Source organism: Coturnix japonica, chromosome 7 (genome assembly GCF_001577835.2).
Source record: "Coturnix japonica isolate 7356 chromosome 7, Coturnix japonica 2.1, whole genome shotgun sequence".
NCBI classification, from domain to species: domain Eukaryota; kingdom Metazoa; phylum Chordata; class Aves; order Galliformes; family Phasianidae; genus Coturnix; species Coturnix japonica.
The window spans coordinates 18,840,901-18,854,901 of record NC_029522.1 but is presented as its reverse complement, the minus strand read 5'-3'; the positions used below and the strand labels follow the sequence as shown (position 1 = coordinate 18,854,901).

The window sequence follows — 14,001 nt, the reverse complement described above, 5'->3', positions numbered from 1 at the left end:
TGAGGGTGGGATAGAGAATTCAGAATCCTTCTTTCATGGGCGGGCTGAAATTCTCAGACTCATTCATCAGCATCAAATATTGAACAGTCAAAGATTCACACAATTCCTTCTTGAAGTGATCAAGAGATGCAAGCCTGATGTAATTTCATGTATAAAAAACTCGCATAAAATAAATGAGTGTTCTGACGTGGTTTCTATTGTGCTTATTCTTACAGCTAGCGGTCAGCTCTCAAAGAAAAGGCCAAGAAGAGTCCATTTTCTACAGACATTTTTATTGATGAACGTATTGTTTTCCTTCTTTCTTATGACACTTTTACACAGTAAAATAAGGAGACTTCATAAATAACAAAAATTAGCCCTTATATCCCAACCCAGTCAAAAGCTATGTAAAATAGTTTGTTCTGTATTTACATTCTGTACCAAAATAGGAAACACATACTCAAGGTCAGCCGGTTCTCCCAAGACAGTTGTTTTATCTCCAAGGGAAGCTTCACATTCTGAAGGCAACATTTACACTTTGGAGTTTTGATGGTGTAAGATGGCGTCATTGAATGTAACAGCACAGACTCCAGACCCACACAGTGACACATGCAGCCCAACCTGGCTGCGGGTTCCCACAGCTCAGCTCACAGCCACTCATGGGACGTGTGGGGAAGGGAGGACCTAAGCATCCCTCCCTACTGAAACATATTTGAGCAGGAAGATTTGTACCAGCCTTTCTAATTAAGCAGTGCATAACAAAAAGAATGAGCTATGTTGCACCAACAGTCAAGTGGTGAGCATCAAAGTTGCGTTCCAGTCATTAACCTACACGAAGAGCAGCCTCCCAGATCTTCAAGACATCTCAAGGGAAAGGAGCAGCCTGCTTCCCTACGTCATTTACTTGGCGCATACTGCAGCCAAAAGCTCTTCTTCCTTCTTGTAATTGAAACGTGAGAAAAAAAGGAGTTCCTACAGCATGAATTGCTTCAACTTCTAACTGAAATATATATGTATAAATTTGAACTACTGGGAGACCAAACTTAAGGCTACGCAAACGATTGTTTTAAGCGATAATTTCAGTTGTGTTCAACACTAAAAAAAATGGCTTACGCTTCCTACTACGTTTATGTTGCTCTTAAAAACCTGAGATGTGTTTTTACTTCATTCTCCTTTAGCCGCTCAAGTTAACAACAGGCTAAAAGCTGAACTCAGTGCCACACAGAACTGAGGTAGGCAGTTTTACTCAGATATTCCTTTTGACAGCCACCAATTCACTGCCACTTCAAAGCAAACCTGACGCATCCCCTGGCAGCTCCAATGAAGGTGCAGCTCACTGACAGAACTGGTTGGATTCTGCCCACTTCCATCTGCCCTCCCAACAAGTCGCTTCCAATTCTGTGCTTCACGGCCAGCTGAAGGGCTGCATGTCAAAGAAATTACAACTGAAATCTCAGATTATTAAGGCGTTAATAGTTTTACTTCACTGGATTCACTGATGCAGCTACTCAGCAGGTAGGACCAAATCTGGCTACAATCACTCCTACAGGCAGACAGATGTTCCCTGCAGATACAACACACTGCAGCCTTTCTTTACTCAAACGTATCTGATCCAGAAGTAGGGAAGCATCAACGTTTTAAGCCACCTTTCAGTTTTCAGTTAGTGCTCAAAAAAGCCCTCGAGATAAACAACTGGGTAGAAGATTAAAAAAAAAGATTCACTTAAATATAACAAACCCCACTTACACAGACAGACCAGCATATCAAATACCAAGTGCAATAAATTAACACCATTAGAAATGCTTAACAGTTATAAAGTTAACCAGAAAGTTCCAACAGTGCAAATATTTCACAGTAAGAAAAAATAACCGATAATTTCTTTTCAAGTATAAAAAGCGTTGCTGCTGAGTGATGCCATTTCGACTGTATTATTGCACAACAGACAAAAGACACAATACCAACCTCTGGGGCCAAAGATGTATTCTCAAACCTTTACATGTTCAAGGAATCCACTAATACCGACTGCTGATTGTGCATACCTTAAAGTTACCAGTGTTTGCTTATTCATCTGAGTGCTTCTTGATTCAAATTTGTACACATTTAAAGCATTTGATCCCTAATTCATATTGCTTCTCAGAAACACCAATTAAGGCTAACCAGGCCTTGTTTAGCTCAAAGCAAGCTGGGCGTAACCTACAGATCAGCAGGGGAACTAGCCCAGTGCAAGGTACTCTCTTAGCCACGTGATCTCAGTCAGTTTCAGGTTGCAACTTATTCACTTCACCAGTGTCATAAAGTGTCTTAAAAATATATACTAGGCACAAAGATAATCTTCAGTGTCCTCACAAGTACAACAAAGTCCTATTATTCAACATTAATCGTAGCTGAAGAAGTTACTCCTTCCATCCCTCTGCCTTTCATTTTAGAGAGTCATCAAGCCTTAAAGAAGTGGTGTAACATCTTCTTCCCCAGCTTTGTATTTTTAGTGCCTGTGGCACATCTGCTCCCTCATTGAGCACCTTCCTACAGATGAGAGCTATGCAGCAGGACAGATGAGGGTTGAACCAAAGAGTCTCCTTGGCCTTAGGATGTGTTATTAGTAACACATTATATAGGGTCAGGAACTAAGAAAAACATCCTCACGAGTGTTGGATAGAGCAGCTGTCCTCAGTGAGACAGACTTTGCTCATTTCCTTCCTCAAGCAGATTTTGTCCCCCAAGAGATGGATTTTGTACCTGGGCACACCCTTGCATATCTCAAAGCGTCTGATTCTCTAACATAATCCAAATGCCAATTATTTGTGTAGTTGAACTATCAACTACAGGCTCAAGAAAGAGGGGTGGAAGAAGGTGGATTAGACTTTTCTTTACCTACTCAATATGGTTTTGGCGGAGATAAGTCAACATGATTCTGTAAGATGATAGCTGCCACAGCTACCAACCTTCAACAAAAAGTGAGAACAACTGTGTTAATGCTCATACTAATAAAAAACAACGTCATGGTTTAAGAAAAATATCATCAGAAAACCTAACCCAATTTTATAGACTAGAATCAAGTACTGAAATGTGTTTGTCTAGCAAACCACTCTGAGTATATTCTAATATCTTACATAATCCAGTCCATACGCTAAGCGAGGATACGACTTCTAGACAGCTGTCATGGTCATCACTCTGAAATTCCACTCTGGGCACGTAAGAAGGTTTACGTGAGCCCCAAGTAGATGCTTTACCACATATAACATGAATTCCGAGAAGCCTCAACGCTGCAGAATTCAGGTGTAGAAAGAATTCCCAACATCTGGTCCATTCCATTCCATTCCATTCCATTCCATTCCATTCCATTCCATTCCATTCCATTCCATTCTGTTCTTTTTTCCCTGTGAAATGTAAGAAGTGACGGAAACGTCCCATACCTGCTTAGGTCTGAGTTATTAGCAGTGATGATAACTGATTTTCACCATGGCTTTCAACTAAACCACTGAGGTATATTTCCAGTTTGAGGGTGCTTTGCTACCAGTCGCACTGAAGGAAAAAAAAAAAAAGAACAAACCAAACCAAACGAACACAATCCCAAATTCTATGACAGCAGAGTTCTCCTCTCAAATCTTGACCAAGCTGCCAGGAAGGCTGGCACAGCGATCTTGTTACTGTGTCAAAATCAAGGGTTGCAGTTCAGGAACATACTGGCACTTGTTGAGATGACACGGTAAATTCTCCACCTCTCAGGCTCTGGCTGCTGTTGTCAGCACCTCCCTGACTACTGCCTGCACCGCTACTAGCCAACAGGGATGAGGCTCAGGACAAGGCAGCTGCCCGCAGAGACAAAACAACTCAGTGCTCCACAACGAGAGGTGCAAGACTGCAGTGCATCATCCTGGAATATCCTCTTGCTCACTGCTTGAGTTATGCGCAGAGGAATAATCCTGTTACCAAGGGGATTAAGTTAGCCATCAACAGCCAAAGGGTTACGACTAGGCTAGACGAGCAGGAGCACAAGTCTGAAACAAAAAGAAAGAGAGTATAAAGTTCCTATGTTGCATTTAAAGCCAGGATAAAATAATCAGAGAGCAAAAATGTATCTGTAGTCCTTGCAAGTATTTGCACTGATTTATTTTTAGCTTTCGTGGCTAGCAATCCCAAACAGCCAAATATATGACTATCCCTGCTATAGGTGGCCCAAACAAGTTTATTTTTTCCTTAAATACTGCAATAGAAACAACCCATCCAACAATTAAAGAATTGATTAAAGGCTTAAAAATAAGCCACAAATGAGAAATACTGTAAAGGCTGTTCTCCTTCACTGGCTGGCATCTGGGAGAATCTACTCTTGACAAAATATTAGCTGGTAGCTGGTGAATGAAGATTTCTTCTTCCTTCAGAAAGCAAAGTTACACTTGTCATTTGTATTCTGGACTACTGCATCAGTACAGCCAGCAGGAAAATACGAGTTCTCCTTTTGCACTACGGTGATGATTTTGAAGGTCATGTTATGTTCCCCAGAACAGAGATCTGATTTTCTAAAGCCAGGTTTCTGGGATGACTACCAGACACAACAAAGTATTTATGTTTTAGATGTGTTTCTACTGTATCAGCCACTAGAAAGAAAAGTACGACTGCCCAACACCTTGCCACCTTCCATCTTAGCTCCTGGAATAGCAAGACCAGGGCTCTCCTTTCCCATTCCCAGTGTGAACCATCAGTGCTCTCAGATGTTTTAGATCAAGCTTCAGCACACTGTAAGGCAACCTACCAGTTGCTGCAGCTCTCGATAAGTTCAAAGCTGGAGGATCCCGCTCTGGGGGACAGGAGTCACAGAAGTCCCAGCAGGCAGGGCAGATCAGATTCCCAACATGCACCCAGCCATTCATCTGAATGCTCACGGTTAACACCTGACCCGAGCGGCTGCACAGGTATGCAGTGTCCTTGACCCAAACATGCAGCCCTTGTGGAGAACAAGAAACCTTAAAAGAAAGGAATAAAAGTGAGGTCTGTATTATGATTTATTGGAAATACGTTTTTGAGCTCTTTCCATGAGGAAATAATATGTTCAGTAAACAGTCTGTACACAGCACAGATTAACTACAAATATTTTAACACACTTGTAGCGACTATTTAACAGAACCGCACTGCCTGCACTCTTCCATGCAATCACACAGGTGACCAACTGAGACTGAGAGAAGACTGCTTCTGCTAAGAACTGCATTTGAGAGTTGTGCTGTCATTGAAAGAGACGCCTCCAGTGGAGACAGTCGTGGAGCGGCAGGAGCATAATGAGAAGTGACATGTGCACGGTGCTTCCTGCTGCAGACAAATCGGAGTGATTTAACTCATGTAAAACTCTGACAACAGATGATTTCAACCTAAGCATTCTCACTTAGCTGAGGAAAAAGCATCACAGCGATAAGACAAATGAAGCCCTTAGGAAGACTGCAGGTAGCACACAGGTCTGCCCAGTGGCCACGTGCTTGACTTGATGTGCCATCTAAACTACAGTCTTGTGGTTGGAAAATACTCTTTTTCAAAGCATGTTCTATTTAGTTATTTACAGGAAGAGATGATTCTGAACCGTGTCCAGGTGCCCACTGTATGTCGGACTTCTCCCCTTGATGTTATTTAGAAAAAGAACCAAGCAACAAAGCAGAAAACAAAACCACGCAACATACACACTTACTTGGTAACATCCACTACCCCAGTCGGGGTAACTGAGCTTCCTCCTGCACTGTTCCATGACAAAAGCTGATTTCTGAATCAAACACACAGAGTTTGGCCCGTATTCTTCTGCACCATAGTTTTTGGTTGGATCTAAAGTGGAGAGAATATATTGAACTGCAATTTACTAAGTGAAAAGGAAATCCACGACAAATAAGCCTGCCATAATTAACATCACTGCAGTTAATTCCCAGTTTCCTTCTAGGATCTTTCAGACCATTAATACATTACTCAACATGGGAATTACATTGTCTTGCAAATGCAGTGTGAAGAAAACAAAGGCCCTTTCCATAGAAGCACATGCATGTTTGCTGCAGGGAGAGCCAGTTGTAAGTGCTGGCTTGAGGAGAGGGAATGTTATTCCTTCTGCTTTGAGAGAACTGCACAGAGGAGTAAGAACTCCTGTCTCTTAAATACCACATAAAAGCCCTGAAAACTAACCTGGTTGGTTTTCGATTATTCTGCAGTCTGAGCTGCGCTGAAATTCACCACTTAAATGCCAACTGAATTCTTGACTGAAGGGACAGTAGTCAGCAATTTCTACTGAGCCACCATAGTAAGGCAAGTCTTCTGCTGGTACTCCACTGAGATTGTCAAAATACTGCCAAACAAAAGAGGTGGTGAAGCAGTTTGTTCAAAGACAAGCATAAGGGTGGGTTGTTTGTTTGTTTTTAAATAGAACTAATCACTACAGCTGTAAGAACATCAATTACTTCTCAGGAATGCTATTAACGGACACTTATAATACCCCTGAGCCAGATGAGCCCAAAGTACTTAGGAAAACATCAACAGTGCACTGGGATCCACATGTCCCTGCGCTGCCCCATCCCTTCTTGCAATTATAGCTGGGATGAAACAACACACTTCTTAGCATGCAGTGACATAAGGCACGAGATGAGGTGAAGAAATACCTCAGACAGAACACTGCAAGCTTCTGTTACACAGTAACATTACCACCTGAACTCTGCTTAAACATATAAGAACATCCTTACCATCTTCTTCGGGTCATAAGGCTTAATTTCAGGCCTTCATACTTCTTATAAAGAAACTAAGCAGACATTTCTCACAATATCTACTCTCATCTACACTTCAGGAAAAAAGAAAACCAACGGTGCACCTGACTGTATAACACAGTAATGCACATGTTTAGTGATTTGATGAAGTAAAATCCACGATACCTGATATTCCTGAGGTAACTGCTTTGGAAACTTCTGTAAGTTGCACACTGCTACTGCTCTTTGGTCCTGTCTGCAGGTTAACTGCAAAGGGTTACTCCTCAAAGTGTCACAGTATGGACTGATGAGTTGCCTCCTCAAAGAAAAATAATTATAACAACCCAATCAGATGAACTGCTTTCTGTAATACAACTACACAGCTTGTCTGTCACAGCTGTCCCTGCTCTCCTTCACACTTGTTCAATCACAAAGAAGCAGGGATATCTTGTTTGGTATAAACTGGTAATGCTATTTGTCTGGTTATGAGCTTCCTAATTTCAAGAACATCAACCCTGCAAACAAAGTCACAGTGCTCTTTGTTGCAATAACTTTGCTCTGTAAACCTTGAAGTGAAATATTTACAAACAAAACAAGGCCACCAGGGAGCAAATTTATGAGTACCGTAACAAACAAACAAAGAAGGCTTTGCTTTTACATGGGTATCACACATTTTTGGTGCTTTAAGTAAAAATCCAGCAATGCAAAACATTCCTAGCTGCACTGGCAATTTAAAATGACAAAGCTTAAGCAAAGAGTTGCTTAAGACTCTCCCCCGTGCACTCCAAAGCACAGTTCTTACAGTAAGAGTGAACACACTCTACATTCCAAGGTGTCTGGCTCTGTATTTATCAGGTATAGTATAACTGGTCTTAATACATTTCACGTGCTCTTTGTCAAGTGCATTCTGAAGATTCTTCAAAGAACATTCCTTACGTATTTCTACTGAGTTTCATTTGAAGAGGTACAAACACAAACAAACATGCTTGTCACCTCTATTGATTTGGTTATTTTGAAAGAAAGACTTACTTCTGTTTCTTTTGGTCAATCCAGAACTTACAGCTCTTCATTACAAAGTCACAGCCTTTATTACGGCCCCAATCTAATTTCTCCGCCATGCTGTAATTTGCTTTATACCACCTGCAAAGGTATTTTTGAAATGAAAGCTTGAAAACCAGCATCAAGTAAAGCAAACGACAAACACAACTGAAGGAAAAAAAAAAAATCCATTACAATTCATATGAACTCTCACCCTGTGTCTTCCATTAATGCTAAGGTGATCCTGGAAAAGACTCGGTTCTGTGTATGGGATCCAGTCATAGCTTCATTCTGAAAGTCACCAGTTACTATTAGTAAGCTCTTGAAAAATCATTAATTAAGAAAATGGCTTACTATGAAAAAGCATTTTATGTTAGAGCCATGCACTGAGGGTCACTGGAAGTTCCAGTCCCTTCTTATCATAGACAATCCAGTTCTTCAGATTATCCTTATTCTAACAGCAGCCTTTCTAGCTTCCTTTGAGCTACTGCTCTACACATAAGGTTACTGGAAACAAATACTTTTGGTCACAAAAATGCATGTTTTTTCAAGTTCACTTCCATGAAAAGGCCTGTCTTAAAGCATTTACAGTATTGCTTAACACCAACAATTAGTGCATCTTTGCCCAGGATACCACATAACTCACTGTCCTAAACAAAAACAAGCTTGTGTCAGGAGGGAAGCATTTCCTTCGTCAGATGAGTTTCTGGAGTAAAGATGGGAAAAGCCCCTAATGACACACATGAGTAAAGACAAAATCCAGACAGTGAACAGACTGAATGACCAAAGATAATGAATCAGGTGACATGACTGAACTGAGCCAAAGGAATAGCCCCTATCCCATAAAAATGAGGTCTTCTCACAGGGCAAGCAGCAGATAAATGTAACTACTGAAAAAGGAAATGTCTCATCTCAAACTCATATTCTGAGATTTAGTAATGAGATACAAATAGATATACCCAGAGATTGAATGCTTGTTTCTAGTTAAGCACTGCTTTTGCTGTGTTTCAGTGAGTTCTGACACACTTGTTTTTTTGAGGCTCCAGTAAGTAAAACTATAAATCCAAAAATAAAGGAAGGGGGAATGGGCTTTTCTATTCCTAATATGAGCACTAACCTCCAGCAACCTCTTCTCCCAGTGATTGAGCTCAGTGCCCATCCCACCTTGATTTTCAAGCTCCATTCCCTCGAGAATCGGACAATCAAAATGTTTTCGAGCTTCTTCCTGGAAAGAAAACATTTCAACACAACCCTCAAGATACAGAGAAGCAGCCACCTGCGTTCCTCATCTTCTAGAATTATCTTATGAAGCTATTTCAGCAGCTCCCTTTCAACTATCTTGTTTTCCTTCAAATGTAAAATACTTCTCTTATTGAGATGCTGACCAAGCCAACTGGCACCCCAACACCAAGCCTAGCAACTGGCTTACTTATCTTCCAGAAACAACAAGCCATCAAAGCTTGGAAGGTTAAAACAGCAGCAGAATTAAGTGAAAATACCGTGTGAATGCTAAAGACTACATTAAAAGATGTCATTTTTAACACTACCACCACAACCTGTTTCTAAGGAACACCTTAAGGGGGGGGGGTGCAAACGAAGCTTTCTGTTAAGAAGCAGGGAGTATCCAATTAATTCTGTGTGAAGAAATGGTTTCCCAGAAGGTCAGGAAATCTTGAAAGGCATCACAAAGACAAAACCCGGCCTTTGCAGCGTGGCAGTACCCATGGGCACCACTGTGCTCTGAGCAGTTCGGCCAGCGTGACTAGTCTTCATAAAACAGGATTTTGCCCCATACACTTAAGTTAGATTTAAAACAAAGGGGATTTTTGGCCAAATATGAATAATATTGCCAAAATACAAAATATTCATGACACTGGAACGTGAGAGAAACCTTCACATGCAAAGTGTATCTTAACACTTACAACAACACGACGTGTTTTCAGAAGATAAACAGCATGACGCAGCATTCTGCCACCACGAACGTCCCATAACCTCACTGCTTTCTGAACAACCTTATCGCTCCACTGATACAAACCTAGGCTGTAAGAAGAGTTTGTTAGTTGCAGATCTTCCCCATTGATACATGCAACAGTGCAAAGTTTCATTTCCATTAGCAAACAGAATGAAGAATAATCTCTATTTCCAATTCTTTGTGAAGCTTACATTGACTTTGCAACACTTCTCCTTTGTAAGGTACACATCTATTACATGCCTTACCGAGGGAGATTATTAATTATGCCTTCAGACTCGAACCAATATTCTACAGTTATCAAAAATGTACTGCAAATTGTTTATTCCACAACAACATCACACATCAGCCTACACACACACAGCCATTCCTGCTAACTATAGACCATGTGAGATATGTGCCTTAAAAAAGAGTGACCTGAACCAACACTGAACAGGCTACAAAAACTGCAAGCCCCAACCTGGTAAGGTGTTCAGGAAACACAGGCAGTTCTAATGTTTAACTTCAAGCCCTCTGATAAATAAAAGTTTGCCTCGTTATCATTCCTATGCATTACAAGGGAAATGTAAAGTGTAAAAGAAGTGAAAGTGTAAAGGAAGACTAATGTAATTTCTTTTGAAGTTTGAACACAATAAACACAAAGGTATTAAGATGGATTTCCAACAGGCTGACAGTAAGAATATATCAGACAACCTGAAGAAATCCTTCAGTGTACTGAGAGGTCCAAAACCAGTCCATACCTTTCATTAAAAGGAGGGAGTCCATCAGCATATCTTGCTGTCAAAGGCTTTCCATCATCATCACGATAAAATGCAAACAGTCCAGCAGAGAAACCCTGTAAGTAAATTAAGTAGGAATCTTTGGTAAGTCATTTGCACACCAAGTCCAATGCCAAGGAAGTTTTCACATCTGCAGCAGACACACTTGAAGTGCTGCACCTCAAAGCAAATAATGCAGGAGTTGAAACAGGCAAAGCCAGAGCTTTACCCTCACCAGACACCCTCCTCCTCCAAGGAGATGCGGCATTGTGAAGAAGCAAGCACAAGTTACAGGGATGCATTTTATAACATTAACCCTTACCAGTGCATGGATAATCTCGTGTTTCACTGTAGACAGCATGCCAACAAATTCCTGAGGTTGTGTTGAGATCATGTTTGGACACAGGTTAGCATATCCTGCTATTGGCCTGCAAGACAGTTTTATAGTTGTTTTCAGTTAAACAGCAGCAAATTCATTTACCACAGCAGAAACAGGATCACAAGACTAAGTTCAGGCAGTAACAGTGGAGGATTACTTCTGATTTAAATACCTCAGCTTTGCAAGTTAAGCTTCATTCAATTGTTGGTGGCTTTACACGGAAATAGTATTAGTCATTACTTCAATGACTTCTACTTTGTTACCCTACATACAACATAAGTAGACAATTAAACTCCAGACATGAGCTCCAAGTTTAACTTTTAAAACAGTCTGTAGCAGAGAGAACATTTACCTGTCCATTTCGGCTTCCAGTTGGCAGTAGGCTGCATATGCAATGATGTTTTCATGGCCACACCTGTCAGTGGTGAGAGCACTGACATAAAGGACAAAGTCAGCATCTCGAACCCCTTCTTGGTCAGGTACGTCGGAGAGCTGCTCGTTCTGATTGTACACCCTGCATTGCTTTGACAGTGTTCAGATGGAACCGTTAAAATGTATCAGCTACGACAGTAATTGTGTATTAACAAACAACTGCTAGCATGAGGCCAAGAATAAGCCCCATTCTAAGACAGGCAAAGGATGAGAAAACTCCCTGCAACAACATTAAATAAAACCAGAGCCAGATAATGACTTCCAAATGACCGGCTCTTGTGATTGAGAGGCACGAAGTGGCAGCAGATAAGACAAGGGGCTTACCAAGCTAGATGTCCCAAAAGGAACGTGCTTTCTTTCCCATAATTAGATAGCTCTGGCTCACAGACAGCCTACACAAGCAGCCATTGCTGTACAGTCACACTTAGCATTGCCTGTGAATGGTAGGCTATATACAGTGAGCAACATTAATGTTTCCAGTAGTTTCCACAACCAATAGTACTTCAAAAGCGAAGATGCACCGAGGCAGCTCAGAGTACCTGGAGGTGTTTCTCTGGCACAATAACTGGCCCACATCGTGTGTGGTTGGCACAGGCCCCTCGGCAGTACCTGTGAGGGTCAGCTTTCCTCCTCAAATACTGGTTCGTTGCACACTGCCTTCAATCAAACATTAAAGACACACAGCACCGTTTAGCATTTAAAAGGAAGCACAGCATAGTCCTACAGCATCCAATGACAAGATAATAGCTAACATCGCAGTATTGTAACTTTCAAGCTGAAAAGCACTAGTTATGCTATCCAGGAGATACAATTCTATCTATAGTTGTTAACGGAGAACTCCACAGGCTCAAGGAAAGATTAGGAACAGGTTCATAAATGGGGCACACCAAAAAGCAAACAAGCAGCACATATTCTCCTTATCATCTCCGAATACAGGTGCTGATCACAGAAGGTTTGTACATACAGCATCACCCACCACCACTGACACCACTGCTCTGAGCCACGGCACTTCTAGTGTTCTTACTATATTCTTATTTTAAAGTCTATATGTAATGTTAAATACCAATTACAACACTGGACATTCAACGTACATTCACATACCTGCTTAGCAAGATAGTACCTGTGGATTTGCGCACTTGGAAAGTCTTCTCCAAGTAAGAGATGGCTTGTGGGAAGAGTTTGTTCTAAACAGAACAAAACCAGAGGTCACCCAGAAGCAGGGCAGGCAGAACTTGCAAGTTTTAACAACCAAGGTACGTGGAACACGCCAGGTGCTGTGGTTTAGAACAGCGGAGATGCTGCTCTTCCTAATGTCTTCCTATGTGGTTCGGTGGTAGAATTGCTTTAATTGGGAGGGACATTTAAAGGTCACCCAGTCCGACTCCCCTGCAGTGACCAGAGACACCTACAGCTCCATCAGGTGCTTTGAGCCCAGCTCAGCCTGACCTTCAATGCCTCCAAGGGCCGGCAGATCCACCACTTCTTGGGGCCAAACCCATTGCAGTGCCTCACTGCTCTTTCTGCAAACATTCTTTTTTCCTAACATTCAGTCTCAATCTCTTTTAGCCTGAAACCCTTTTTCCTATCACAACGGACCCTGCTAAAAAGCCCGTCCCCTTTCTTACAGCCCCCTATTAGATACTAAAGGGCCAATCTCAGAGAATTCTCTTCTCCAATGTATATCGTTTATCATAAAGAAAAAGAAAGCAATACCACATACCTTTATAAGGTGTCTTTTCTCTGGTAACAAACTATATCAAAAAGAAAAAAAGAAAAAAAAGGGTTGTTTTTTTGCTGTTTCATGTTGCTAATAAGATTCCCACCCTCAGCACACACTGTACTCACCCCTCCACGCTCCTGTCGTATATAATCTTAATCCTCAGCCGCTGATCCACGCTTCTCCTCATGACGCGTCCTTCCCTCACAGGAGCCCCGTACAGCACCTGCCCGGACACGAGCACACGCTGCGGCCCCTCGGTATGAAACCCACCCCCCGACCCCTCACACCGACCCCTCATACTGACCCCCCCTCCCCGCACCGCCTGTGGAACCCCGAGGCCGCACCTCCCCGCCGCCGGGCACTCGGTGCTGACAGGACGCTGAGGAGAATGATGTGGAGATGCCGTTGGTGCGGCTGCAGCCCAGCAGCAGGGCGGCCGTGAGCGCGGACAGCAGCGGCCAAACAGCCGCACCGCAACGCCCGCCGAACGGCCCGGCGGCCATCTTGGATGGACTGCCACCGCGTCGCCATGGAGGCAGCGCCCGTGGAGGGGCCGCCAGCCAATGAGAGGGCGGACAGAGAGCGGGAGGGCGGGGCGGAGGCGTCGGGAGATCGTTATTGGGTGAGGCTCGTCCAATGGGAGGAGGAGGGGAGGGCGAGGAGACGGAGAGCTGAGCAGCGCGGTGCCGTGCGATGCAATGCAATGCAATGCAATGCAAAGCAATGCAATGCAATGCAATGCAATGCAACACAATGCAATGCAAAGCAATGCAATACAGTGCACTGCAGTGCAACACAATGCAGTGCAACACAATGCAGTGCAACACGATGCAATGCAGTGCAATGCAATACAATGCAGCGCAATACAATGCAGTGCAACACAGTGCAGTGCAGTGCCATACAATGCAGTGCAACACGATGCAATGCAGTGCAACGCAATGCAATGCAATGCAATGCAATGCAGTGCAATGCAATACAGTGCAATGCAGTGCAACACAATGCAGTGCAATGCACTGCAATGCAAC

At 42.6% G+C, this 14,001-nt stretch overlaps 1 protein-coding gene across 2 annotated transcripts; it reads right to left on the bottom strand.

Moving 5' to 3' along the window:
* Positions 1 to 251: 251 nt before the first annotated feature.
* LMLN (leishmanolysin like peptidase) lies at positions 252 to 13,517 on the bottom strand. Of its 2 annotated transcripts, none has more exons than XM_015868699.2 (17): positions 13,321 to 13,517; positions 13,102 to 13,199; positions 12,977 to 13,007; positions 12,358 to 12,440; positions 11,796 to 11,913; positions 11,177 to 11,346; positions 10,768 to 10,873; positions 10,428 to 10,522; positions 9,641 to 9,758; positions 8,836 to 8,943; positions 7,933 to 8,009; positions 7,710 to 7,820; positions 6,867 to 6,999; positions 6,130 to 6,289; positions 5,651 to 5,781; positions 4,730 to 4,940; positions 252 to 3,977 (listed from the first exon to the last, which is right to left on the bottom strand). In XM_015868699.2, the coding sequence occupies exons 1-17, from the start codon at positions 13,477 to 13,479 to the stop codon at positions 3,883 to 3,885; spliced, it is 2,004 nt and encodes a 667-aa protein (XP_015724185.1). In that variant the 5' UTR covers positions 13,480 to 13,517; the 3' UTR covers positions 252 to 3,882. The 2 variants fall into 2 exon arrangements, with proteins under 2 accessions (XP_015724185.1, XP_015724187.1); XM_015868701.2 differs by having other exon boundaries at positions 6,867 to 6,996.
* Between the last annotated feature and the right edge of the window lie 484 nt (positions 13,518 to 14,001).